The sequence below is a fragment of the Lingula anatina genome, chromosome 1, assembly GCF_051362555.1.
Source record: "Lingula anatina isolate TDL-2025a chromosome 1, LinAna3.0, whole genome shotgun sequence".
NCBI lineage: Eukaryota > Metazoa > Brachiopoda > Lingulata > Lingulida > Lingulidae > Lingula > Lingula anatina.
This window is the reverse complement of record NC_141767.1, coordinates 13998373-14026365: the sequence shown is the minus strand read 5'-3', so window position 1 is coordinate 14026365 and position 27993 is coordinate 13998373. Positions and strand designations below refer to the sequence as shown.

Sequence of the window (27993 nt, the reverse complement as noted above, 5' to 3'; positions counted from 1 at the left end):
CAAGAAAAAAAATCTAAATCTAAAATCTAAAAAAATGGATAGTACATTTATAATGACTAAAATGATAATTCCTTAAAAGATATAATGGGCCCTTAATATGTTCTAAAATAAATTACATTTTTAACATTGGTGTCCTCTGATTTCATATAAAAATATCAATTTGAGAGCCATATAAAGCTAGGGTGCATAATACAGTGGCACCATCTTTTCCCCGAAAAAAAATAAATAAATAAACAAAAATAAAAACATTTGTACATATAGTGCCTGTATATAAAAACTGATTACCCATCTTCTGTGTCAAAGTCATCCACACTGGATTTTGACAAGAGAATATCATTTGGTACTGAAAGAACGTCCAGCTCAGGCTCCCCAGAGTCCAGCAATTTCAAATTGTAAACTATAAGTAGAGTTCCTGATGCAGAATCAATAGTTTTAAACTGTTTCATAACCTCCTCCTCTGTTTTGAAAGGGGAATATTTAAGGATAAGGCCCATCTCAACAGCATGCTGAAAAATAAACAAAACCAATATACTTTCATCAGTTTTGTTCTTCTCATATGATATAAAGCTGCTTTATTGATAAAATACCCTCAAAGGTAATGAGATACTTTCCATTCAAAGATTATGAGTCAAGAATCTTTTTTTTTTCACAGCGTTAGGTTACAGTTGGTTCACGCAGCAGACTTGCACATTGCTATTTACCAACCTTTTCTTGTGCTCGGGCACCTTTGGCAACTGGTTTACACGTATCAGCATCAAAGCATGGAATGGGAACGACAACCTAAAATGTTATCATTAAAACAAAAAACTGAGCACAATGTCCTTTACAAAAAGGAACTGGCAAATAAAGAGACACTAAGCAGAAAAAGAGTAATCAATATTACTCCATGCAATGTCCATACAGACAGATAGTAATCAGATATACACAGACACTAACAGTGTCTACATAAATAATCACATCCCAATCTAAAGAATACAAGTAACATTTTCATTATATTAATTGTTTATTTATTGTTAACCTTCTTTCACAAACTACTTTCCCTTTTAAAGTGATGCATTTTCAACTAATGTGAGTCAGTGTTCTTGACAACCCTACCATATCAAACATGTATTCTCTTTAGTTTTATCACTCAGTCATTGTTTGACTTGCCTCTTCAACTCCCTCCTCTTCATGAAATGTTCTTGACAGGAACAGACATGTTAAAGCTTTGGCTTTCTTGGTGAATAGAATTAGATCATAACCTATTCTCATGGAGCCCCTAGAAAAAATGGTAATAGCAACTTACTATCAAATACTTGTTTTTGATTGTTGTTCTGGCAATCGTATATGTTGCAATCTAATGGGAAAAATTGGACTTTATGGGCCTGCTGCTAGAAGTCTAAAAATGTTTTCAACCCTAATCTCAGGAATCTCTCTTTGTAGTTTCATATCTTAGATGTGTTTGTTTTTAGCCTAGTAAATTCTTTAAAGAATAAAAAAAGGGGTATGGCAACTTTTGTCAAATTACCAAATAGACATTTATCAGGTCTTTTTGGATTATGAAAGACTAACGTGATAGCATAGAGGCTTGTGTGCTTTTTTTTTATTTATCAACTAATTAAGGCTACTTCAGGCCTTTGCCAAAAACTCCTTATTTACTGCCTTACATACTTTCCTTTGGATAACAGATAAATCTTCAGTGTTCAGTAACTAAATTAACATTTAAACACATGTCATCTTACAGGTGATGTCATTTTTGCAATTTTGAGGTTAAAATAGAAAAATCTGTTTCTCAAATTTCTCCTTTACCTGAGCAACCACAAATGCATTTCATTGCCAATTTAATGACACCATTTAATACACTTAAACTGTGCTAGAGATTTTTCTTAAAAGTCTTAGTTCAGACTTTATCATAGACAAAGCAAATTAATGCCTCTGGTTATCTGTAATCAAGGGCTCAAAACTCCATAACCAAAGCATTTAAAGCAAAATGATGGCTCAGGATTGAGGCCCATAGACTTGTGATCAACTATGCCAATTTTGATGATAAAATCTTATTCTGGGATGAAGTTATGCCCCATAACGATCACTATCTCACCTCAAAATAGAAAGCTGTTAAACTGATGATAAAAGCTTTGAGTGGCCTATGCTTACACACAGCAACGAGAGAAATGAATGCCAATATTTTAAATATTTCAAGGGGATTTTCTTTGTTTTAAATCAGTACAAAGGTAGATATATTATTAATAATTAGATGCAGGAAAATCCTCTTTTTCCATATTTGGATGATAATAATTCCTTACAGTACCCATAAGGAGACAACTAAATGTAGGTACTACCATGCAAGGTTACAAAATGGTGGCAGTAGGACTGAAAAAATTACAGCAACACCTGGCTAGAAACAGAAGCATTCCACTGTGCTCATTATGAGAAATGAAACAAACAACTGATTCAGATAAAATACTATTCAAATTTATGCTCTTATGTACACTTAAATACCTTACTTTATCAAGCTAATTGAAAGCAGGAAAAGGCAAAATGAAAATGTTGTGCTTACGATTTCAGCCCATTGCCATACATTCCAATTTGTTGGTTTTCAAAATTTCTTTTGTGAGATTTGCCAAATGTAATAATGTCAGCACATTCATCTGAAATGAAACATTTTCAATACCATAAAATGTGCTCAAGAACATTTTTAAAAAGCAATAAAATAACGTAGCTTTAATTTAAAAAAAAATTAAAAAATGAACATCAAGAAACTTACCTACGAAATATTTTTTGTAAAAAATTTAAAACAAACATCAATTTTTCTGGCATAAAATTCTTGGTTCAAATATTAATACAAATTGCTTTAGAGGGAGTTTGGGGGGGGGGGGGGTGAAAACACTGCTTGTAATCCAGCAACATACTACCTTTTTAAGAGATAAGACATTCGTGATTGATAAAACATTAATTATACACACCTGGATCCATTCCTTCTCCATCATCATGAAAACACAGCATGTAACCACCACGCAGCTTTTTATCAGGGACTGGAAAAAAGTTCAATCAATACAACGGGATTAATTACATAATTTCTTTCTAGGAAATCTGCAACGTTGGCTGCCAAATACGCCCTCATCTATTTATCTGATTATTTTTCTGCAGCTAATTAAGCAACTGAGATAGTGGCACAGCAGCAGACAGACACAAGTGAAGCCTTATTGTCAATTATATGGCTTGTTACCATGAGAATAAGAGGTTTAGTTTCAGCATTTTATAAACCTTCCAAAAGAACATATTGTAAATGGTGAATTTTTCATAACCAATAATTTTTTGGAAAACTATCGACAGAAAGCAACATGAAAAAGCTAATACCATAGAGTACAAGTACCAGGACTGCAGATTTATTTGTGGATTTCTCTTTAATGGGACCCTGTCACTAGAGAGCTTTCGCACCTGTACGTTTAGGCGAATGACTACCTTTACTATTAGGTCATCATATTTTGCTGTCTAGTGACGTGTACACATACCGTTAGAGAGAACATTATCCACAGCTAGATTGCTACCCGTCAATGAAAAACGGTTCGACAAATCAGCATAATTTTATGAAATCAAGCCTTTCAAAATTGATCGTTTCTCTGCTAAAATCATATTGGGCATTTTATTTTTGCAATATATGTGAAACATTTTGTCTCTGTTATTTGTGTCTATGTTTTTTGTTACTATTGAAATATAGGTTATACCTGTAAACAAGGCAGCAAAGCTGTCAAATGTACAGACAAAAAAACAGAAAATAAAGATGCAAATAAGTGAAAAATTAAATTTTCACAAAAAACTGTTAAATTGCCAGAAAAATTTACCAAACAGACTGCGTTGCCTATTGAAGCTGTATGTTAGACCCATGTTTCTTTCCTGTAAGTTTGAGAACAGTAAGTGACATGATTTCCCTTAAATGGTCATCATAGGAGCAGTGTACAAAATAGGGGTTTCTTCAAATTTTGATGCAACATTACATAATGTTTAACAGCATAATGACAATCAAATGTTATTAATAAAATATTAGTAACATGGACATTCAGAAAATGTGACAAGCAAAAGTCTTCAGGATCATGGAACTTTAAAGTCACACCTTGAAAATGCCAATATGTGAAAAATTAAATTTTCACAAAAAACTGTTTAACTGCCAAAAAAAAAAAAATAAATAAATAAATAAAAATACCAAACAGACTGCATTGCCTACTGAAGCTGTATTTTAGTCCCATGTTTCTTTCCTGTAAGTTTGAGAACAGTAAGTGACATGATTTTCCTTAAATGGTCATCATGGAAGCAGTGCCCAAAATAGGGGTTTCTTCAAATTTTGATGCAATATTACATAATGTTTAACAGCTAAATGACCATCAATTTTTAATTATAAAATATTATTATCACAGATATTCAGAAAATGTGACTAGCAAAGGTCTTCAGGCCCATGGAACTTCAAAGTCACACCTTGAAAATGCCAAAATGTAAACAAGACAGCACTGTTCTGAAATGGGTTTATTTCCATTTTTAACACTTTTTTAACATAAAACAAAATAAACATTTTACTGCCATTTTTATATGACCAACTAAGAAAATTGATGAGATGGGAAAAGTATCAATAAAACAGTGTTAAATGTCCAATTTCCTCCATTCTGAGATTCTGAACATAGTGGATGATTGAATCTGACAAACTGCAATGATATGAGTTTATTTCCATTTTTGGCACTTTATTACACAATACATGATAACAAGTTTACCATGTTTTTTACATAATCAACTAACAATGTTGTAAAGATGCAGGAAATATCAAACAAACACTTTTAGGCATCTTATTAGTTAAATAATGAGACTGTTAACATGCCTAATAATTGAATCTGAGGAAATGTGAAAAAACAGTATAACTTCTAAAATAATGGCCCGATTATGCTGATTTTCGAACTCAACCTGCGTTTTAGTAAGATTGACCACTCCTGTGAGTATAATTACAATTGGCCAATCCGTTTTTCTTATATTGTGTTATCAGTGTTGCATTTATATTGAAAATAGTGAAAAAACAGCATAAATTCCCTAAAAATGGCCCAATCATGCTGATTTTCGAACTTGACCTGCGTATTATGAATATTCATCAGTTCTGTAAGTTTCAAGTCAAAAGGTAAAATGGTTTTCCACTTATTGTGTTATCGGTGCTGCATATATGCTGAAAAAAGTGTAAAAACAGCATAAATTCCCTAAAAGTGACCCGATCATGCTGATTTTCGAACTTGACCTGCGTATTATGAATATTCATCAGTTCTGTAAGTTTCAAGTCAAAAGGTAAAATGGTTTTCCACTTATCGTGTTATCGGTGCTGCATATATGCTGAAAAAAGTGAAAAAACAGCATAAATTCCCTAAAAGTAACCCGATTATGCTGATTTTCAAACTTGACCTGCGTATTATGAATATTCATCAGTTCTGCAAGTTTCAAGTCAAAAGGTAAAATGGTTTTCCACTTATCGTGTTATCGGTGCTGCATATATGCTGAAAAAAGTGAAAAAACAGCATAAATTCCCTAAAAGTGACCCGATCATGCTGATTTTCGAACTTGACCTGCGTATTATGAATATTCATCAGTTCTGCAAGTTTCAAGTCAAAAGGTAAAATGGTTTTCCACTTATCGTGTTATCGGTGCTGCATATATGCTGAAAAAAGTGAAAAAACAGCATAAATTCCCTAAAAGTGACCCAATCATGCTGATTTTCGAACTTGACCTGCGTATTATGAATATTCATCAGTTCTGCAAGTTTCAAGTCAAAAGGTAAAATGGTTTTCCACTTATCGTGTTATCGGTAAAAGTGCACGGCGACGGCGACGGCAGCGACGACAGACGCAGATGATGGCTATTTGTGTCTGTACATAAAAAGGCATTTTCCACTGACCACAAGGCAGTCAGAACTGGCCTTCCGCACGTGTGACTGATTGTATTATAAGACTGTTAGGTCATCATTTTGTGAGTAGTTGTTAGGAGTACACATGCCTTTATAAGTGGACTGTAGACTAGCCGTTTGCATATGATGCATAACAAGCAGGATATCCGCAAGGTAAGTGCCATTTAGTAAGATACTACTAGTAGCTCGATTTTCTCCTTTAGTTAACAGGACATGTCTCCTTGACTTTTAATGCTAATGTTATGAAGCCTTGTTTCGAAAGTCACATGGCTTCCTGTTTTGTGTATTTGAATAAATGAATAATAAATAATAGTAAGGACAGCACATCGTTCTATAAATCGTTCCGAAATTGTCTCTAATAGGAAATATTGATTAATATTTATTATATCAGTAACAAAAACTGATGCTGCATTAATTGGTGACACACTTATTTTTTCAGCTGAAAATTGGGACAACATGCCGCCACTTAAGAAGCGCCATACTGATTCATCAGGAGATTACGTCAGTTACCTGAAAGACAAGTTGGCCTTCGAGAAAGAATGCTTTGAATTAGAAAAGAAAGAGCGAGAAGCTCAAATTGAGAAAGACAAACAAATGATGGAGATGGTTACATCTTTGGTTAAAAAGAAAAACTGAATTGACATACTAGGCCCTTGCTGCCTGCAAGATACACATGGGCTGAATCTTTGTTAAAACATTAGTTTTTTATTCAAGATTTCATTTAAATGTTTGCTTGCGGTATGAATTTTACATTTTACTCTATACACATGTACAGTTCATGCTAAATAGTCCGCCAAGGTGGGAGGATCTAGTTAAAAGTACCGACTCATTTGATTGCCATACACACAGGTATGGCAGTTGACCAGAAGACCACCTACCAAGTAGTGCTTGGCTGCAGGAGACAACAGAACTTTTTAATTCTTTCGATTAGTTTCGAAAGTCCAGGAAAGCAAAGTTTCGCAATAAGTTTCCGAACTCCCACTCGACGCATTCCCGCACAGATGAAATTATCCTCTTGAATTCTTCTTCTTCGGCACTAAAATTTGCTCCTCTGAAAGGACTCAACAGATACCTTCTAATGGGGTAAGCCAGATCTCCATAAATTGTGTATGGAAGACCATTCCAAAATTACCTAACCTGTCCAATGGCGTATGACCTATTTAACGTTTCTGCTTACAGTACGTGAAACATGTATCAGCCTACTGTACAATTCGACTATCCGTAAAGGCTAACCAGGTCTTTCTGCGAAATAACGAAAAAATAATTGTTGGTCATTTTACAGTTACGGATAGCTAAATGTAGTAGGTCACCTAAACGTGCAGGTGCGAAAGCTCTTTACATTTGGCCAGATGGAAGCAATTAATTCTGCATGCTTGCAGATGACATTGTATCCACTCTAGAAACTGGGCTTTGTGCCTATGTGATAAACACAGCCTGTTTTGGATTAGCTGTCTGCTGAAACAAGTCCTGTGGTTTGAAAGAACACCCTTAAGCAACAAGCTATTCATAGGGAGCTATTTCTATTTGTCACAGAAGAGCAATTAACTGTCTTGTGGCTGTCGAGGGGGGGGGGGGGGGGGACTTGTTAAGTTGCAGGTTAAGGTTGACCACTTAAAATCTCATTAAAAAGTTAAATGACAATGCTTTTATTGTCTTTCAAGTATTTAATTTGGTTTCTTTGGGATGTAGACTTTTATTAGTCTACAGGGAATTTATGCTCGCTTCATATGCAACTTTCAGTATTTTGTACACAAGTTTAACCCAAATGATACACGGCCTGTAGGTCAAGTCAAGCCATTCATAAATTCAACCAAAAGTACTCCTATTTAAAGTTTTTTTCAAGCTTGATGGTTGTAAACCAACATGTCTTATCTAAAATCAATTTCTGATGAATAAATGTCCAATATAACATCAGGTAGGGGCATGGAGAACAAAAGACAACGGCCTAAATTATGTACTTTAACAACTCATACAGTATGTGTGCTATCAAAATGATGGGCTGGCAATTTAATGCGACTCACCTGAATAAATATTGATTTTTGTGGCTCCAGCATCTCTGCAATATAGAAATCAATAGCATACAATTAATACTCTTTCAATGTGAATAGGCAGAAAAATAACTTTGCTTTTTTATATCAATATCACATTTCTTATCCCATCAAAACTGAATATGAATTCAGTAATGTTTGCTTAAGCAGAACAGAAATGGTTATTAGGAACTAGGAAATGGTTTAAGGCAGGAAACCACTCCAACAATATTGAACAAACTTACATCAGGAATGACTGGCTTAAAAAAACATTATGAATGACAGATTTCTCATATTCCTGATTAGAAATTGATTCTAAGTTGCAGAACCTCCAAATGGCATCTAAATAAAAAATAGCATACAGGTACCAATTACGTAATCAACTTTCACATTATTTTTTATTAATGTGAATTCAAACAATCCTATGATACTGGGCTTATAAACATATATATCACAACAGTTCAAAAAGACGTCAAGGATGGCAGATGTACAAAGTAACAGATTCAATGATATCTAGTCATTTGAGAGTTATAGGGCAAGCAAAAATGATGTAAGCAAACAACTACAATAACAAAAATGCAATTCAAAGTTAATCTATTACTGTTTATTTGATATTTTTTTGAGAGTTGAACGAGTTATTCTGCACTACATGTAGTGATGTCTATTAAATGTGTATACATACTGAGTTTTGAAAAAGAGATGCTTTGGGAAGAAATCGAAATGATACAAGTACATTAAACTTAACAGGGCCATTTTATAATCCGAATGGTATCCTGAAAAGAGGCTTTTAAATCTTTATCATTTCTTCTGCCACCTTTATTTGGATTGGCATTTTACAGTTCAACAGTTTCATTTGATTGTGGTCGTGTCCTGAAAGACAAGTATGCCATGCCACTGCTAAAGGGCTCTAGTGTCAGCAAGATGTGCAAAAAACAAAAGGGCATTCAAGAGTAATATTGTCAGCTTCAACACATTTCAAGAGCTTATACATACATATAGAAAAGTTATTTCAATTTTAAGATGAAGATGGATGACCAGTTTAAATGACAAAATTTCCCACTTTTACAGATCCTCTAGCATTGTCAGTTTTTTCTTGTTCAAGGGGAGGTTAACTCCCCAAACCGAAGTATTTTAAGTAGGTGAGTATTGACATTTTGGCTTTTAAAGCATGTGAAAATGAGTAGTACATTCCATATCTTGGCTTTTTTTCACCAAATGTGCACAGTTGATGATTGATCAAGCTGCTGTAATGCCCTCAAGACCCACCCACCCACACTTTTTGGTACATTTGTGAGAAAGAGGGTCCAGATATGTTGTTACCTGCTGCACATATAATTTATATTGTACTCTGTTTATAGAGACTATGTCAGGATTATTTACCTACCTACTCTTTCCTTACTTTCAGCTTGGAAGTACAACCCCCTTATTGATATTAAGTGAACCTTTATATATCATATCCTCACAATATAATGTCAATTTAATATGAAAAGAGTTTCACTGGTTCTCAGTTTTGTTAGTCGAAAAGTTTTCTTTCATGTTAGATCCACATATAAGATATACCTGTTGACTGTTTTGTCTGTTCACTCTGACAGAATTGGTCACAACTGAATTGCTTATACAGGTAAAGGTGACCATTTTATTACCCAAGTTTTGATGACGACTTGTTAATCCCTCTAGCCCACACACCCCAGGGTGGATTTGAGAATATCATCATACACATGGGGTAGTTTGTGCACTCTTTCACATCTGTTCGTGGTGTGCTTCCTCCTTCTCATCCAGATGGATTCCAAAAACTATGCGCTTGTTGTAATTACTTTCACTGGTTAGCACTTTAGTATTGTCCTATTTTGGCACTTGGTCATTTTCTGACATATGATCTGTGATGGCCGATTTGTGTAGAACTCCTGTCAGTATAGCGCATTTGGATCTGGTGTTAACTTGCCCACTTTCATTTTGCTTTACATCTTTCTTGTGCTCCTCTAGTCTCATTTCTAGTTTTCTTCCCATATCTTCAACATATACAATGTCACAACGCTCATAGGCGGTCTCGTATATTATTCCACACTTATTGCTGTCCTCTATCTTGTCTTTTGGGTGTACTAGATAGTTTCTGAGTTTTGTGTGTGGATAATGGAGAGGGACTAACAAGTCATCATCTATACGTGAGGCAATAACCTCATCCATATGTGAATTTATCAGAAATGAAATGATTTTGACTATCAGTGCAATATCCAACATGGTTTGCTGGATTTGGAAAGACCATCTAAGATAATCATGGGTATCCCAAGAGAACTGTGCATGCTCTTCTAAAAGTGGTGGTAGAAGTTAACTCATATGGAAATCCAGCAGCTTATTCATTCTATTCTCTTATTATACAAATGTAATGATGCTTTTTTTGTACTCTGTATGAAAAGAGATCTTTTTCATGTTTTCGATAGTTGCAGTCTCTATACATTCAATGAGGTTTAATATTAGTGTATAGCATGTATAAATCTGTGAATGAAATTTTGTACAAAATTACACACAGGGATAGTTGCATAAAACACATGCTAGCTTGAGTCTACTTTTCTGGGGAAGGTTGGCTCAAGACTTCCTTTTAAAGGCACAGGTAACAAGCATGGCTTACCAGTTCCTGCTGTGAGTGGAAAGATACCATAACATGCAAATATGGGGCCATTTCAGACATGGCTCCTGGTCTCCTGTCAAATTATTTCTAGACATATTCAGTCAATGACATTTCAGAACTTTATTTACTAGCTAGTAATGGCTTTGCAAAATGTGAAGTGCATTCTTGGATACCAGCATATATTCACCCTGAGTTTATAAAATTAAACATGAAGATATCATGCCCTAACATGGTGGATTGATTTGCTTGTTGGAAACCATTTTCAAGATGCATATTAAGCAAGTGCTTTTGTCAAATTATACAAAACCTGACCAAATGCCACCAGTGTTTTAAAAAGTATAAAGAAATGCTGCAGAGTTTCAATTCATTTTCTAAAAAAGAAAATAATAAAAAATGAAAATTAAAAAAAAAAATATTTGACAGACATTTTCTGCCTACTTCCTGTACTTTAAAGAAAGAGAAGTAGATGCAGTTTAAATGCTTTTTTCTGCTGCCCAAGAGGTGAATTGCAGTCTTTTTGTTTTTGTTTTTTTTTTTTTTTTGGGGGGGGGGGGGGAGGTATGTGGATTTTATAAGTGTCTTGAAAGAAACTGATACAAGCCTTAAAAACAGATTAGGCGTTTATTAACACTAACTGCAGATCTTTTGGCACTAATGACCATATTAACCATAAAACCTCACAAATGAATCAACATACTATACAATTATTTAGCACCAAAAAATCGTTACCGAGCATGAACATTCATCCCCTCTGGTAGTGCTGGTTAAATTGTGGGTTATGTGGTTAATATGGGTGTTAGTGCTCAACGATCTGCGGGTAGTGTTAGTAAATGTCTAATCTGTTTATAAGACAGGTGGTACTAATTATTCATTATGGGGTATTTACTCTTGTTAGGTACGTACTGGTACCTTTAAGAATTTATTACAAATCAATAATATGACTGAGAATGTGATTCAAAACAAACAAGAGAGAAATATCACTTTATTAATACAACATAACCTTTGTCATAAACCAACTACATTCTTTTCTTTTTTTCACATCCCCTCTATCATGCACCAACTTCAGCTCAGAATATGTGCAGGCCTATTAACTGTATAAGGCCCATTAGCACCTTCCAGCTACACTTCAACAAGTACCACACAATCAATTCACCAGATAGCCAAAATTTGACAGTAATGCAGAATTGCTTTCACAGCCCCATTCCCTCAATAAATAAATAAATAAACAAACAAACAAACAAATTGAATGTGCGTGTTGAAAGTGAACTCATGACAACCCAAAGGAAATGAACAACACTGGCCAAACATTACACTGACGGAATGTCCAACCAAATGAAAATGCCCTTTATTCTATTATATACATATACTTAGACCTCCTCACGATGTGTTCCTTTCAGAAACACAACAGCAATATTTGTTGTCTGGGTGTGAAGGATAAGCTGCAGAATTACCTTGCATTATCTACAAGCTCAGCCAAAGCTCCAAATAGAAACTCGTGGGTTGTTCTGGAAGGAGAGAAAAAAAAGCCCAGTCAGAACTGGATTTATGAGTCAGATACTAATCTGTAGCAAGAAACTATGGTTTATCTCTTTATTCAACAGTCAATCAGGTGGGCTTTGACAATATATGCCATTTCTAATATCAAAACATTACTGAAAACAGAGCTGTTTTTAATTCTTACTATTTTTGTCAAACCTGTCCATGGAATTGGACTGTTGAAAGAGATCCATCAACATTGAATAAAAAATTCTCACCTTAAATGAATTAATTTTAGTTGACATCTTTACACATATCAAAAACACAAATAACATGTACCATTTCTCAGAGGGGCTTTTCTTTTCAAACATTCCATTCTAAGCATCCCACCTTTAGTGTTCAGTTTTGAGATTGACAGCTAGATAACCTAACCATCATGTAAGAGAATCACCAAAATGGACCCTACATTCTTCAAACAGCCAATCAATTTTGGTCGGTAGAACAACTAGCCTTGCTTATTGTCCACAATACTGGTTTTTAGGTTTAAGAACCTTTGGAAGGGGTCTTCCATTATATTATCATTTTTACAAGTCTACAACGAGCAGACTTTTCCCAGACCCCCACACACCTTCAGATAATACAAATTGAAAAGCTAAAATTATTACCTTTGCTACCACACCCCTATAGATTAAGGTCGCGTTTTATTATTTTTCTAAAAGTGTAACCCCCTCCTTCCAGCATACGTTTTGTAGACTTGCAAAAATGATGATAAAAACGGTTGACCCTGAATACTTTGACCTGGGAAGAAAGAAAAAAAAAAAAAACCAGCAGGAAGCCTGTGAACACTTGATTTATGAGGAGTCATGTCCACTAGTGTGGGATTACATGGTAGCTCCTCTTAAAACAGAATGCTAAGGATAGAATGCTTAAGATAGTACGTTTGATGTGAAAAGACCCTCCAGGACTTAAACCATACAAATGAAAAACATTCTGTGTCAGAAACATCTTTTAATCAGATACAGACAAGCCATCAGCTGCCCTGCTTGTCAACCACACAAACACAGTTTGGGAACATTTTATTTCACATCAAATATGTACATATATAAAAAATAGAGCAATAAAACATAAACCTTGTATGTTTGTAGAAGGTGGGTGGTGTTCCTGTATCATTAGAGCAATGTTACAAACTTGCTTCCTTAAAAATAAACATTCTTCATATGTACGACAGTATCACTCAACATTAGACTGACTTTTCCAACAATCCTGGTAAATATACATTGATGTAAAAAATAACAATTTTAATAAGAAAATAAAAAGAAAAAACTATAACAAATGCAATACTCTCATTTTTTGTTGTAAGGACCTGTCAACAGTAAAAGGCAGTAGTTCTTATTCAATCTGACTTCAATCTCTATTAAGAACTGGTGCATTGGCAATCATAAAGCAGATAAACATTAAATCCGGCAGGCATCAATGCACTGTACACTCCTAGTTAAAAGCTTGGCATTTATTTATAATACCACCAGCATGAGGACTGGTGGTACTCATGGTTTTAGTCTCCACCCGACTCACTGTGTTCTGATTTCACAAGGCTGCTACATGTGATGGTAATGGATTTAGGGGGAAATCCCTTAAAAATTTTTGTTCCTTTATTTTCCTATCCTGATCATTATCAATGCCCAGGTTTTGGATGATGCAACACATCACCACGGTCAGATAACTACCTAGCCTGAAATTGTATCAAACTGGCTTAGCTTTTACGCATAGTCTTCAATCCTCCACCCCAATACATCAATCTAGGCATCTTGAAATAATGTTGTATCATTCTTGACAAAACCTTACTTTTCTTCTGGTCAAGCTCAGTCATAGATAAAAGTTGATTAATTTATATTTCATAAGATCCAGGTTTTGTTCTTCTCATATTTCAATATTTAATGAAGACTTCCCAATCTGCCAAATACAACAGTAAGCATGGTCTTTGGATGCACTCTAAATTTACAAATGAATTTGTGTTGGAACATTTTCAAAAGGCTTTCTTCAGTCATCTTGAGCTTCAGATCACACGCCTCAATTTTCAAACGGGCATCACATGTATATTTAATCTGACCTTCAATGTCAAATTTAGAAGTCATCAAGATGCCAAGCTCTAAAGGCAGCCCTGAACTTGGTGTTCTTCTTCTTTTATTTGTGTATGTATTGTATTCATGCTGTTGAACCTTCAAAAATAGTCAAAACTAAACACAAAGTAGGTCCACTTGCTGTGTTCTCCTTTGAGATACAAGAAAGCCTTACCACACCTTGCCTAGATGTTTTTTAAAATTAAAAAACCAGTGTGATCTTGTCAGGCGAGAAGTCCAAGAGGAGTCTCGGCAGGAATAGGAAATTGTGGTTTGAATGAGCATTAGCAATTGCAAGGCATTCGTCAACCATATCAAAAATAGTTTCCAGGTTCCTACTGCAGCAGGGGGAATCTTCTTGCCAGCCCTCTTCAGTCACTATTGGTGTAATTGAGGTTTTAATGAGCATTAGCAACTATTGCAAGGCATTCATCAACCATATCAAAAATAGTTTCCAGGTTCCTGGTGCAGCAGGGGGAATCTTCTTGCCAGCCCTCTTAAGTCACTATTGGTGTAGTACTTACCAGTTTGTTGCTATATGAGGACCACAGGGAGTAAATATGTAACTTCTTAGGAATATTGTCTTTAGTCATTGTGTGGGCCTATACCTTTTTCTCTTTTGCCTCTTCATTTCGGACATTTTTTCAGGTTCCTGTTAATTCCTTTTGCCAGTTTTTATTTTATTCTTAGGTTAGTAGATACTGGAACTCCTTATAGTTAAGTGACCCTGTTCAGGTGGTTCCCTCTAGTGAAGGGAGACTTTCATCTCCTGCCCTCATCAGACATCTTTTCCATTTCGCCTTTATCTCTTAACTAATTCACATATCATTTTGTTATTCGAGTCACATGAATCTTGCATCGTGTCAAATCCATCCCCATAATTTATAGAAGACCAACCTGTTACAAATTTTATTGCAATAAATAAGGGATTTAAATATGTACTTAATCCATTAATTCGAAACCAAGAACAATATTCTGAGAAGCATTGCACCAATTAGTATTCCTGTCCAGAAAACTTTTATCCTACTCTCCCCCAGCTGTTTGACTAATTTGGTCCAAAAATGTCCAAGATTGCATTTGTCCTTTTAACATACATGATGCATTTTAATGGACTGCATATCTTCTCTGTTCTTAAACTGATTCTTTAATAGGAATATATATCAAAAAGCTTGAGTAAAGAATTATTTGAGGTGAAATACAGTTTGTGAGAGGTTTGTGCTCTCTGTTGTTCTCTTGCAGTTACAAAGATTGTCTGTGAGAATCTGAAGCTCAGGATATGTTTCAGTAGGTAGCCAACTTGATAATAAGAACATCTGGCCATTTCAAATTTAATAAAGCAATTTCTTCAATAAAAAAAATTATTTTATAGTCAACTTTTCACTAAGGAATAACTTGCTGTGTTCTGTAACATCACAGCTATTTGTAAGAAAGAGCATGGTGAATTTAAAGGGTCAATTTGCCATCAGTGCGAATAAAAACTAATATTTTCCTGGGAGTTTATAAAATTGTACAATCATAACTCTTTTTAGATGCAAACTCAAAAGTGGTCAATAAGTGTTTTTATGCAGAGTTGGTCACATGTAAGCTTGGCTTACATTGGCGGAAAAATGGACCAAATTTAGAGATATCCTATACATAAAAAAACTCATATTTAACTAATTTTCCTGGGCTTAACGTCATTTGCCCCTCGACTTACCAACCTTTAATCTTCCTATTCTGACACTCGCGATAACTCTGTAACAATTTTGGAAAAAGCAAAAGAACAAAACCCACAATTAAGCAAAGGTTTTGATACATCATTCATTCCATCACTTGAATTCCAGATACTGTGAGACTCTCATGCTTTGACCTGGTTAAAATCTAGTACATGCTGCCAATGAACCCATGTTTTTTTCTAACTGTGTCAAGATGGCCGACTACCGAGGTTTGGCAAGGGATGGAGAATATGATTATTTTCTGCAACACTGATTAGGCCATTTATCTGTCTGTATGTTTTAAAAGTTAAATTTAATTGCCCTCAGATAAACTCAACAAAAAGGTGATTCATGCCAAAAGAATGTCTTCAAAATTCTGACTTGAAAAGTTTAAATGGCTTGTCATCAACAATATCTATCCCACCCAATTTTATCAGGGGAATTTTTTTGCAAAAGATATGGAGGATATAAATAGTGCTCATGTGCTGTAATAAACTTTTTGGGGTCAAACATGACATTGTTAATTGATTACGATAACAACGATGTCCTAACTGTGACCTCGTAGTATCAGCTTAAAACTGCACCTGCCCCACCTCCTTTAATCTTAAGATAGCGTTGCAAATATTACATCGTGTGCAGAATATTCTACCACAGATTCTTGGTAGCACGTATGCCCATTCAGGAATACTTGAGAGCTTGCATTGGTACTGCCATTTGAAGATTCTTCTAGATTTTAGTATTTCCCATTCCCACTTACGAATTTGTGTGCAGATATTCATAGCTCAATTGAGCCCTGCTTAGGCCACTGTAGTTGGCCATGATGCTAATATTGCGTCTTCCCGAGGTCGATCACGTTCAGCCGGGTCGTGTCGAAAGCTGTTCATCAGTGAAATCTAATTCATACAGCAATGATCTCCTATCTGCTCTTGCCAGCAAACAGACTGGTTGATGTCATCCTAATGTATCCATATCAAGATATAAAGCTTCATCTTTCCACTAAACAGAACAGTTATATTCTCCTGCCGTTAACAATAAGTATTCGTCTTTACTCGACAAAGGTACTACTTTATAACTGCCATGTGACTTCGATCACTAAACAGTAATGAAGCAATCAAAAAAGTACTGTTAGAGGTATGAAGATACCGCTAGTAATGTTCCGTCTTGTCAGGAACTATAACAAACCCAAACACGTCAGACAAAACTGAAAACTTGCAGATGATAATGTACTATATTGGTGGCGTATGAACTCGGAAGAGATTTCGCGGGAAAGTCCCTTACCTCGTTCTGAAGGTAAACAAAATGTCGACCACCAGTACGGAATCGGATGAAGATGAAAGGCGTCGCTTACAGGACGCTGTTGTAGATATACGCCCTGTAGTTAAATCCAATCGTGAGTTCAACAATATATATTTTTTCAGCAAAAAAATTATATGGTAAAAATGATTTACAAATCAGCACCAATGGCGTTTATAGGCTCGAACGAACAAAGTCATGTATCACGTTACCAACTCTTTTATTAATATAACTTTTATGTTACTTGTTTGGTGTAATGTCTGTTTATGTGCCATCCTTGGATGTTTAGTTAAAATATTTCATTCTTATGCGAGTTATTTTATCTTTTCTGCTTGCAGATCACACAGTAAAGCAAGGTGGGAAGAGACTAGATAGCGTGTAGGTCAACAGAATGAGATCTGGCTTTCTATAAACGAACACCCACACTCCTCCACAAATGGAGAAAAGCACCGGTGTTGAGTTGTCTTTCTGGCTATGGATATAAGCCTCCTCTTGGGCCCATTTCACAAAATGACTATTTGAAGCCAAAAACCACTTCTTCGATAGTAAAATCTGCAACTGGTCTTAGCTGGATAAGGTGCATTTGACCATCAATCTCAAATGCTACCATTTTTTTTTTGTTCACCATTCCTCTCAAACAAATTTTATTTGTGAAACAGAAGTCCTGTTTTCCCACTTTGTCTGAACAGTTCTGTTGGTTACACGTTACATGGGCATTTAGTGGTTCACAAGGGGAATTATTATACAGATGTGAAAATTATTTCATACCTGTTGCTGACTAGCACATATCCCTGTTTGTGTTACATAATGAATTTATAGCTGTAAAGATTAAGTCAAGCATGGACCAAAAACATTTTCTGGTGCTCAACCTCACAATTATACCCACCACTGGTGCTGTGCCACAATTTAACTGGTGGGTAGGGGTGCGGAAGATACATACTATACCAGGAGACATTGATAACCTCAGATTTCACAGGGGCCCCTATTTCAGTTTTGTTACAGGTTTATTCTAGAGGCCCCTGTGATATCAGAGGGTAAATACACTGTATTTTCAGCTCTGAGTGAATTAAAACAGTAATTGGCTTGTATCACATTTTGCATTACAAAGCTAAATGTAATACTTCAAGCTGGACCCTTTACAAGAACAAAAATGGAAAAAGTGTAAGGCTTTTGTGACAACTTTAGGAATTGATATAGGGTTAACAGCATCTTTGTTATGAAAATTAAGTTTATATATATATTGATTTATCATGAGATTTGTCAGTGTTGGATTTCATATGAGATTAAATGTTTTATAGGGTTGAAAGTGCAGATGTGCAGGGATTGGAAATAACTCCAGAATTTAAAACATTTCTAGCAGGGAAGCTGTCAAAAGTTCTTGACGAGTAAGTTTGTGTTTGAAAGAGTTTGTAATGGCTTTGTACATTTTGGGTTATGATGAAGTTAAATGGACGAGTAAGAATAATTGTTTGAAACATTGGAAAAAGACATTTTTGGGGATTTTACTTATGGAACCAACATGACTGGGTGTCATGGAGTATCTAATTTTAGGTAATGTTTGCCCAAATGAATAAACAATTAAGTTAAATTAGAATAATGAAAATAACTGTTGAGAATATATAGTGCTATTTATATTACATGCTCAATTTAGTTTTGTATGCACCTTTTTTTCTGAGAGCAAACTACATTTGAAAAAAAAAGAGAGAAACCTGCAAATGTGTATATAAAAATACCACTATTCTAATTCTTACTTAGCCCTAGGTGAAACACTGAATCACAGGAATCTCATTGGACCTGTCAAAGCAGATGTTTGTATTATAGTTTTTTGTGTGGCAAGCTTACCAATCCATAAGTGTGTATGGCTGTTCACTTGTCAGATGAAGGTAGCATTTTCCTGCTTGAAGCCATATCCATGAAGCAGTTGTTGCTCCGATGGAAATCTTGTTTTACATAAATTTTATATTGTACTCCTTTTTCCCTCATTTTTTTCACAGCAGTTTGCATGTTCATTAGGGGAATTCCCATGGGCCTTAGTCACATGGTACTTGGCTTTGAATATTGTTTAGAAAGGAATGCTATAATCATTTGTTTGATGAAATCCACTGGGTTGCTGACCAACTTCATATCAGTTACTCGATATTTTCTGCATTTTTCAGTGTCAGAGCTGGTAAGTGACACTGAAAAACGCACTAATATCAAAGTTGAAACATACTGAAGTTTAGTCAACATTTGTTCAAATTTATTCAAAACAAAATTACTGTATGTATTTATTACTTTTTATGTTTTATAATCAATTCAGTTTATGAACACCAAGCGATTAAATTTTAATTTTGCAGTTCAATTGAAGAGACTCAAACCCTTGTGCAAACCAGTGAACAAAGCAAATCATCTGATGATAGTGGTATGTTTGGATCTTAATTTGAACCTGTGAAGTGAGTGCTAAATGTTCTCTGTATGATAAAACAATAGGACATATGCTGTATGTAGCTGGTTTTCATATAATCATTGACTTTTATAATGACAAAAAATGTTTATTTTTTTTCCATCTCTTTAGATTTTAAATTGTTTTCCACGTCGCACAGCCATGATGAGGTAAAAACAAATATGTGCAAAAAGAAACGAAAAATGTCCACTAGTAGTGACAGGTATAGTATTAATTTTTGTATTACTTTCAAAGCATAAAATGGATTTGTATACAATTATATTATGCATGAAAAGACCTCAGTTTGTAACTCTGAAACCAGATTACCTTTACATTTAACACTGACAATCATCTGTCCAAGTTTTACACGAATAAATTTGTCTGACTTCATTCTATTACAGCTCTGAGGACTTGTCAAAGTTTCTTGAAGTTGCAGTTTCTGCTGAGACAGTACTGAATAATGGTAATATAAAGAACACTGCAGATATAGCTAGTCAAAAGTGTGATTATATCCAATCAAATGAGATGCAAAATAAAACTGAGAATGCATCTAAAAAAACAAAGAAGAAGAAAAATAAGCACAAAAAAGACAAAAAGACTGGAAACACACAGAATATATCCTCTGTGACTTGATGTGTAGCACACTTACTGACATACAATTTAATAAATGCAACAATGAATAATTACTGAATGTAATGTTTTTACACCAAATACACACGAGATGTAATTTTTGTCCGTAAATGAAATATAAATGCTGCTCCGATACTACATGGGACCAATTATTAAAATGCTCAAAACAATTTAACTTAAATCACAATTTTAAAACAGATTTTCACAGACAAATATTTATGGTTTACACAAAACATGTACATGCATGTTAACATTATGTTACTAATTTGAATGATAGTTAAATGACCACAATGATTTGTACTAGTACTATACTTATAAGCAGTATATTATCATACAATTATAGCCACAAACAATGCATTTATTCTGCCAAACGTTTCCCTTCTTTTTCCAACACAAAGGTGCAATTTTGATACCATATCACATCACATATAATCATAAATACAATTCTAATTTAAGATATAAAGTGTTGCAAATTTCATGAGAATTATTTAATTAACACTGCAATGCAGGCCTTCCAAAAAGTCATGACAAACTGAGGATCGTGAACAAAATGACATAAACAAAAAAGTGTCAAACTACCCAATCTTAAGTGTCAGCCTCTACACCACACCTGGCTTCATGCGTCATGTAGAGAAGTGACAGCTGATTCACTGAAGTTGTGTGGTGTGGTACTTTTCTAGACATATCATTGCATTTTGGTAGATAACAATATTCCTTTGATCCAGACTGGTATAGGGTACATCTTGATCTGCGCAATACCATTACAAAAAACTGGTAAGTACAATCATCAAGTATTATGCAGTATTGAGACAACTGTATGGCATATATGTTTATAACTTTGTACACCGGTACATTGAATAAAACACCACATTTCTGCTTGGCAGTCACTGGCATTTATTTATGAAGCAATTATAATATATCTCTAACTGGATTCCATGTTGAAGTACTTCTTATTTCATGGCCTCTTACTTTGTGCTTTAACATCTAACTATGCCACTATCACAACTTCAAGCTTCCATCTAGTGATGACCTGTAGAAAACTTCAAACCCAATTCCTCTGCTTGTCCCTGGCCAATTACATTCCCTGCTTGTAAAGCCAATTTCTAGTAGGTCATAAATGGTTAATTATTATACATGTCATAGAGTTCCTGCAAAAACAAACATTGTGACATACTTTTATTTAAAAAAGCAATGGATAAAATTCAAGTATCCCTCATGATATTTCTTACATGTTCCAGATCAGCAGTGATAAAATTTAAGATTCTCACATAGACCATGTGGTGGCAAAAGTTTTACATAACTATTCCCATTTATATACGGACACAGTTGCACATATCTAACAGTATGTAGACAGTTATTTTTAGCTGGATTGTTGAAAATGTGTGTACTATTATAGTACTATTATAGTACACACATTTTCAACAATCCAGCTAAAAATAACTGTTTATATAGATATGTGCTACTGTGTCCATATTTAAATGGGAATCGACAAATCATTTTTTTATGACAAAGGGTAATGTAAGATGTTCCTATCTATTCTGATAATGACACAAAAACTCAACAAGTATGCAGTCTTTACATATTAACTAAACAGGTTTCCAATGTCCACTTTAAATTAAGTTTTATTACAACTGCAGCCATTTTGTCTCAGAAGAGCAATTTTAGAAAACTTGGCAGTGTAGGATTGCTAATCATGTTTACCAACAGTGCATACTGAATTATGAAAAAAAAATACTTATGAATGACTTTTCAATTTTTTTCTCTATATTAATTTGGTTATACTTACCCTCTGGCACCTACAAAACTGACCCTCCATTAACTACTTGTATAGTTTTATTTTTTGGTTTCCCTTTAATTATAGCATAACACATGATTGTGATGACCATGACAAATAGGAAGTAACTTGTGTGCATCAGGTGCAAGTTAATCACTGATCTATCACCCTGAAATATACAAAATAACATGGAGTAAATAAAATGTGAGCTGTTAATTTTTTTTTTTTTGACAAGTTGAACAATTTTTTTTTCTTTTCTTTATGAGTTTTTTGTGGGGATAATAACACATACTTACTATGGACAGCATGATGTTGAGAGTTGGATCCCATTCATATTGCACTTCTATTTTGGGATGCTGACTGCACCATAAATGTCTAAAGAAAGTATTGTCCTTCCTACTTGTCATATGAGAATAGGGGCCTTGGCTTGATTCATTTAAAGGAATACACGTCTCTGGTGCCCTGAAGAACAAATGTGCATTCATCAAATTAATGAGCATCCCCGGTGAAATGCTTTCGAAACCTTGAAGATCAGAGAGATGATATCACCTACAAGGTATGTACCACCAGCTGGGTATTGGATACAAAAGGCATGATTATAATACATAACTAGACAGAAAACCGATTAACAGTGATGTTTCGTCTTGATGGTGTTGCATAACATTTTTCTGTGCCTTACTTTGGAGAAATCAGCATAACATGGTTTCCACTAATGGGAAAAATATGATATTATGATCTGAACCAAAACTAATTCACAACTATGCACAAAAACTGAGGAACTATTTGAAGATCTCACCTATAACCAGGAAAGACTTGAGCAGTTGCTTGAAAATACACACAAGTGCGCAGTCTGACTGAATCGCACTTCCGTGCACTGTGGCAGTTAGTAAGGTTCCAGTCAAATGGTAATTCAAATGTCACATTTACTTCCTCAGACACTAAATGACCTAAAATAAAATCAAAGTACCTTCAACTGCTACAAAATTAAAGGCAACTATAAATTGTGGTTTGTTTACCATAAGACAAAGAAGACTATTGCCTAGCAAAACTGTCTTGTAAAACAACAGACAAAAGTAAGATAATATTGTATATTGTTGGAAGGTAATTTGCAAGGCTTGCCATCTTCACAGTCAAACACATCAAATCAAATTTTTTCAGTCCCTTTTAATTTTTATAACAAAAAACATAATGGCGTAAACTTAATAATTGTCAATAACTTGGTGTTTAATCAAAATACATGCAATTTACATCCACATATTAAGCATGAATGTTTTCATTTTTAAAAAATTTAACTTCAAGTACCTTTCAATCCCAAATCCTCCCCCCTCAACGTGGCTAGTAATCTGGAGTGATTGTAGTGAAACCTTGTGAAGTCCATGGTGGGCCACACAGTCAACCATAAGGCCACAGAATAATTTCTAAAATGATATTGTTAACCTCTATTTTAAAAGGCAAACTTCTTATGGTGCCTGGAAGTGGGGGAAGGCAGTATCATATAATGGAAAAGTAATAAGAGTGGTATTTTGAATGCTGGACCAACTAGTAAACCATAAAATTGCAATTACGGAATATAGAATTTTACAAGCAAACTTACAGGTCAAATTTCAAACAAACAATGATTGTACCATTGGCCACAGTTATGTAAAGACTTCAATGAAAAATCTTGCAATCAAAACAATTGTAGTTCTACTTAAATACTTTATAGATCACCAACTAAGTAGCTATGAATTTTTGTGACCGTGGACATTTAAGGCTCATTAAAACTTTCAAGTTTAAGGAAGTCCTGAAAAAGTTCTCTTTCTCCTTTACCAAAATTCTTAATGTATTTCTCATAATCTCTCAGTCTGTAGTAGTCCACCTCCATCTTTTCAAAAAGGCAGAAAAGACACCAATGCCAGCAGTGCCACATCAATCATATTATACATGTAGATGTTTTATCACCCTTGGAATAGCTGGGGTCCAACACATTATATTTTCCTTACCTAGTCCTTTCTGGTGAATTGTTAGGTGATGAAAGGGAGTTGGCTACTGGTGTGGGTTCTGTTGTTGGGACTGTGAAGTTTTCATCCATGCAAAAATCATTTTCAGCAAAATTTTTGAGGAATGTGTTCCAATTCTGAAAACAGAAATTGTGTGTCATTATTTTATCAAACCATCTATCAAGTATCCCTAACTTTTGTGCTGTGGTTTATATTTATATCTGTTTGTCTACTGTTTGTTTCTTTAAAAGCATTATGTGCACTATTTGATGAAATGACTGAAATGTGTAATGTGAATGTATTATAAGCTTCACTTTCTGTCTTCAGTTGACCTCTTTGACTTTGAACAACCAACTTAAAGCCAGAGGCGCAGCTGAAACAGACACTTAAATGATATTAGCCATATACTCTACTGGTATTTTTCATGGTACCAGGTTTATCAATATTCAAGTTAACTATGTGCACTGACAACTGAAGCTAAATAAATATATGCAGTCTGCACACATTAGCACTGGCCCCAAGAAATATGCCAGCATAATGTAGGCTGTGCCAGAAAAACTTTGCTGTGTTGAAATGGGGGTATAACATTATAAAACCCTAAGGGTGTTTTAAAAGCATTTTTCATATGTTCTGTTGCATTTTATCCAACAGATTGCAGAAATGCTTTATCAATAATTTTATAATAAATGTTTTTGCACACATTCCCAGTTTACCAACAGAGACACGTTCTATACTAAATTTTATAATTTAATGTGTTTGACTGGTAAACTGTGTCTATTTTGAGCACCTGCTGAAATTTAGTCTGCTCTTCAATTCTATTGGGTGACATGACACTGACATCACTTCCTTTCTTCTCTTTTCCCCCTATAATGCAGCACAGATACATGTACCTGATCAAAACTTTTGCACAGTAGCAGTAATCATTTTGTTGTCTCCAGTATAAATCTATCATTCAATATTTTTTTTCAACAAATTTGCATTGGTATTAATGAAAAAATTTAAAAAATGTCAGAAAACAGTTGTTACTTTGCTATATTAGTGTCTGCATTACCAAATGAACCTTAGCAAGATTGTGCAATACAAAAGATCTGCCACTAACACCATGATGATCACTATACACTTGTTTTTGTTGGTAAAGGGTAAAGTTGTATTAATGACAATATCCACTTTTTCGGTGTAGTGTAACTGCATTCAGTGACTTGAGGGAAAAAAAGACTTTGCTTGGTCTCTTTATTACCAAATGAAAATCTTAGACCCCATTCCCAGAGATTAGATCGATCCAACTAGATCAACCTAACTCCCTAGGGGTTCACTCTAAATAGCTGTCAGCTGAGTGGGCACAAAAGTTAATTACCCCCTTACAGCTTGTAGTAGGCGGGACAGACATTAATACCCCATTCACACTACGCTCAGTTATCCGGATAAGTTGCGAATTAGGTCACAATTCGAATAAATGCAGTAGTGTGAACGTAAGAGGATTTCTGTAATGCGAATTTTCAAAATCCTGCAAGCGAGGTGGATTTCTAAGCGCGATCCGAATAACTTACCGGAATCGACACCTGTACAGACCTTACTGCGCATGTGTGCAGATAAGTACGGGTATCTATGAACGCTTGTTTATTACATTAGCGATTGCACCAAACGTATATTTGAAGGTCACCACTCACTACAACATGAGGAAACATAAACTTATTTTGCCATCTTATACTTCTCAAGAATGCTGGAATGTCTTTTGAGTTGCATTTGTCGTCACAAATTTTTGTTGGTATTTTAAGATTTCCAGTGCGGCCCATGCACGAGTGTTCAAAACAGGAAGTTAAACCTGAAATTTTCAACGTGTGATTCTGTTTCGCTTAGCGTGTGTGAACGCAATACCGAATCGAATTCCTCACGAAAAATTCGGATTACAGAAATGCGCATTTTTGCAACTGTCGTGTGAATGGGGTATTAAACCAGATTAACTGACAGTAATCTAGTGAGACTCCCCATGGGGATAGATCAATCTAAAATCTATGGGAATGCCCCCTTACTGTCACTATATAACATACGTTACTGTAATTTATCCAAATTTGTCTAATGTTAATACTTGGTCATCTGGCACATTGCACTCATGCTGGTGGTACTTTTTAAAGTTGGTTTTTGTAAGTTAAAGCTGGTTTTTTTTAGTTGGCTTACATACACTACTTTCGGGGAATGCCAATGAACTTGTGCACCAACTCCTGCAATCACGTTTCCATTGAGCAGTGTTCATATATGCATACCATGAATATTGTTTGTCCTTAGCTTTTTATAAAAAATGTATTATTATTATTATTATTATTATTATTATTATTATTATTTTGCATAATACAGCATTAGATAAGCCTTATTATAGATACCAAGATAGTGAAAAGCTGGTGATGGTGCTCTGGGTTGAAGTGTACCAGTATGTCAAATGGTGTCAAAACAAAGAGTAAAATAGAGAAGCATCTGGATTGTGTTAATGATCCTGATTGCACCAAGCAATACAACACAGCCAAATCAAATGGGAACCAGAGTAGATGGCTTAACCTAAGCCTGATTTCAAATATCTCAGTTTGTGGTCATTTGTTCCCAAATAAGAGTCAAGGAAAAGATTTGTTACCCAAGGGTCAACTCTACTGATTTATTTGTTATCCAAGCAATCTGACAAGAAAAAGAACCATTTAAGAAATTGTACCAAACTATTGAACAAATATAAGAAAATTACATAAAGAAGCAGGGTAAAAAATTTAACTTTCTAATCTGAAGACAATAACTGTTATTGTGTTCAGATTAGAAAGTTAAATTTATTAACTTTACTTGATGCACAAGTGGCCCGATAACCAATGTTTTTGCTTTATCAGAGAAAAGATTTCTAAAAGATTTCTGTTCAGATGAGATTACTTACTATTTGAACATCTGTATTTTCTACTTCATTTGTCTTCATGTACACTGCCAGAGAAAGTAAAACCACAGCAAATGCTGCTAAACAGACCATAAACACAACCAGCGGAGGACGGCCCAGCACAAATCCTTTGGCATTCTCATAAGGTGTTATCATCGCCATTGTTGGATTGTACCTAGAATATTAAAAGAGTAATTCATGACCATTGTATTTTTTAAAAATATTCTGTAGATGATGGTTTATTTTTGAAGTTTTGGTTAAAAGTAAAGTGATGTCATTAAGGGGAGCAACTGAAGTCCCACCATAGTACTGCCATCTAGCACAAAGTAGTGGCACTGATAATCCCCTATCATTCTAGTTCCAATTGTACTGTATCAAACATGAGATTATAAGGGATTGCCAGGACGAGATAACACACTTTATCTTCAAAAGTGCAAATATTTGAAACAATCCCCACGCTTTGAAGCAAAACGCCTACTGCAAATGTACTTGCCAGTTATTGAAATATGCACAACTCTGTCCTTTCTCAGAGACGAAGGCAGACTCACAAAATATCTTCAAAAACAAAAAATGAAGTACAAACCAAAAGTTGTTATCACTGTATCACTATCAGTATCACTCGGAACAACGTGGCTCATATAAATGATGAAATCATTACTTGGTGACAAAAAGAGTTGCCCATGACTGCATTGTCTGTGTATGTAGTACACGTAAGTAGTTTTAAATGTCTCGATGTTGGATGCCCTATTACTTCTAAGTTCTAGTAATTAATAACGTAAAAGAATCTAATATTAGTTATTGGACTCTAGTAATGCCCAGTGGAAATAAACAGAACAGATTTTCTCAAATCATCTTTTGTTTTCTAGCAAATGCAACATGTAAACATGCTAAGCGTATAAAACTTCACACTTACACTAGTCGGAATAGAAACGGCTTTTGCTTTCCACTCAGTCTGATCTAAGGGGACACATTTTGCGTACCTATGTTACACTTTCCACCTGCACCGCCATCATTGACTGACAACTATCGTGGTCTCCAATTCTCTCGCGATTTCAAGCGTTAGTTAGATACACTTGTGCCACGCCCACCCTAAATCGAAAATTAAGTAATTAAAGTTGTAAGGGCAGTCTGAGAAGCAACTA

At 34.8% G+C, this 27993-nt stretch overlaps 3 protein-coding genes and 2 long non-coding RNA genes across 10 annotated transcripts in view; 1 reads left to right on the top strand and 4 right to left on the bottom strand.

Moving 5' to 3' along the window:
- The window catches only part of LOC106150936 (ATPase MORC2), a 31518-nt gene extending 14618 nt beyond the window's left edge, over window positions 1-16900 (bottom strand). The window contains exons 1-8 of the mRNA XM_013523964.2: window positions 16606-16900; window positions 12013-12066; window positions 7930-7964; window positions 2943-3011; window positions 2537-2627; window positions 1150-1258; window positions 706-780; window positions 286-506 (exon numbers count right to left, since the gene is read on the bottom strand). Coding sequence (XP_013379418.1) covers window positions 286-506; window positions 706-780; window positions 1150-1258; window positions 2537-2627; window positions 2943-3011; window positions 7930-7964; window positions 12013-12066; window positions 16606-16667 — 716 coding nt within the window. The 5' untranslated portion in view covers window positions 16668-16900. The remainder of the gene's footprint in view (window positions 1-285; window positions 507-705; window positions 781-1149; window positions 1259-2536; window positions 2628-2942; window positions 3012-7929; window positions 7965-12012; window positions 12067-16605) is intronic.
- Window positions 11111-12006, bottom strand: LOC147763996 (uncharacterized). The gene is made up of 2 exons (XR_015335690.1): window positions 11687-12006; window positions 11111-11605 (listed from the first exon to the last, which is right to left on the bottom strand). It is a non-coding gene; the product is annotated as an uncharacterized LOC147763996 (long non-coding RNA).
- On the bottom strand, window positions 12138-16597 carry LOC147763995 (uncharacterized). The gene is made up of 2 exons (XR_015335692.1): window positions 14793-16597; window positions 12138-14762 (listed from the first exon to the last, which is right to left on the bottom strand). It is a non-coding gene; the product is annotated as an uncharacterized LOC147763995 (long non-coding RNA).
- A 98-nt stretch (window positions 16901-16998) lies between the features above and the next one.
- LOC106150940 (uncharacterized) lies at window positions 16999-21420 on the top strand. Of its 2 annotated transcripts, XM_013523976.2 has the most exons (6): window positions 16999-17238; window positions 17480-17519; window positions 18440-18526; window positions 19478-19542; window positions 19696-19786; window positions 19965-21420. In XM_013523976.2, exons 1-6 carry the CDS (start codon window positions 17148-17150, stop codon window positions 20194-20196), a joined length of 606 nt encoding a protein of 201 aa, XP_013379430.2. In that variant the 5' UTR covers window positions 16999-17147; the 3' UTR covers window positions 20197-21420. The 2 variants fall into 2 exon arrangements, with proteins under 2 accessions (XP_013379430.2, XP_086875298.1); XM_087019172.1 differs by lacking the exon at window positions 18440-18526.
- Window positions 19781-27953, bottom strand: LOC106150938 (transmembrane protein 248). Of its 5 annotated transcripts, none has more exons than XM_013523970.2 (8): window positions 27765-27953; window positions 26855-27026; window positions 23950-24083; window positions 23270-23385; window positions 22764-22914; window positions 22264-22429; window positions 21980-22136; window positions 19781-21341 (listed from the first exon to the last, which is right to left on the bottom strand). In XM_013523970.2, the coding sequence occupies exons 2-7, from the start codon at window positions 27011-27013 to the stop codon at window positions 21990-21992; spliced, it is 873 nt and encodes a 290-aa protein (XP_013379424.1). In that variant the 5' UTR covers window positions 27014-27026; window positions 27765-27953; the 3' UTR covers window positions 19781-21341; window positions 21980-21989. The 5 variants fall into 5 exon arrangements, with proteins under 5 accessions (XP_013379424.1, XP_013379425.1, XP_013379427.1 ...); XM_013523971.2 differs by having other exon boundaries at window positions 19781-21296; XM_013523973.2 differs by having other exon boundaries at window positions 27832-27932.
- Between the last annotated feature and the right edge of the window lie 40 nt (window positions 27954-27993).

Coding starts and splice junctions, on each gene's coding strand:
- LOC106150940 (XM_013523976.2), top strand. CDS start 17,148: ATGTCGACCACCAGTACGGAATCGGATGAAGATGAAAGGCGTCGCTTA. Junction 17,239..17,479: donor CCCTGTAGTTAAATCCAATC/GTGAGTTCAACA, acceptor TTCTGCTTGCAG/ATCACACAGTAAAGCAAGGT. Junction 19,787..19,964: donor ATGTCCACTAGTAGTGACAG/GTATAGTATTAA, acceptor ATTCTATTACAG/CTCTGAGGACTTGTCAAAGT.
- LOC106150938 (XM_013523970.2), bottom strand. CDS start 27,013: ATGGCGATGATAACACCTTATGAGAATGCCAAAGGATTTGTGCTGGGC. Junction 22,430..22,763: donor CAAGTCTTTCCTGGTTATAG/GTGAGATCTTCA, acceptor TTTGTTCTTCAG/GGCACCAGAGACGTGTATTC. Junction 22,137..22,263: donor TCAACATCATGCTGTCCATA/GTAAGTATGTGT, acceptor TGTATATTTCAG/GGTGATAGATCAGTGATTAA.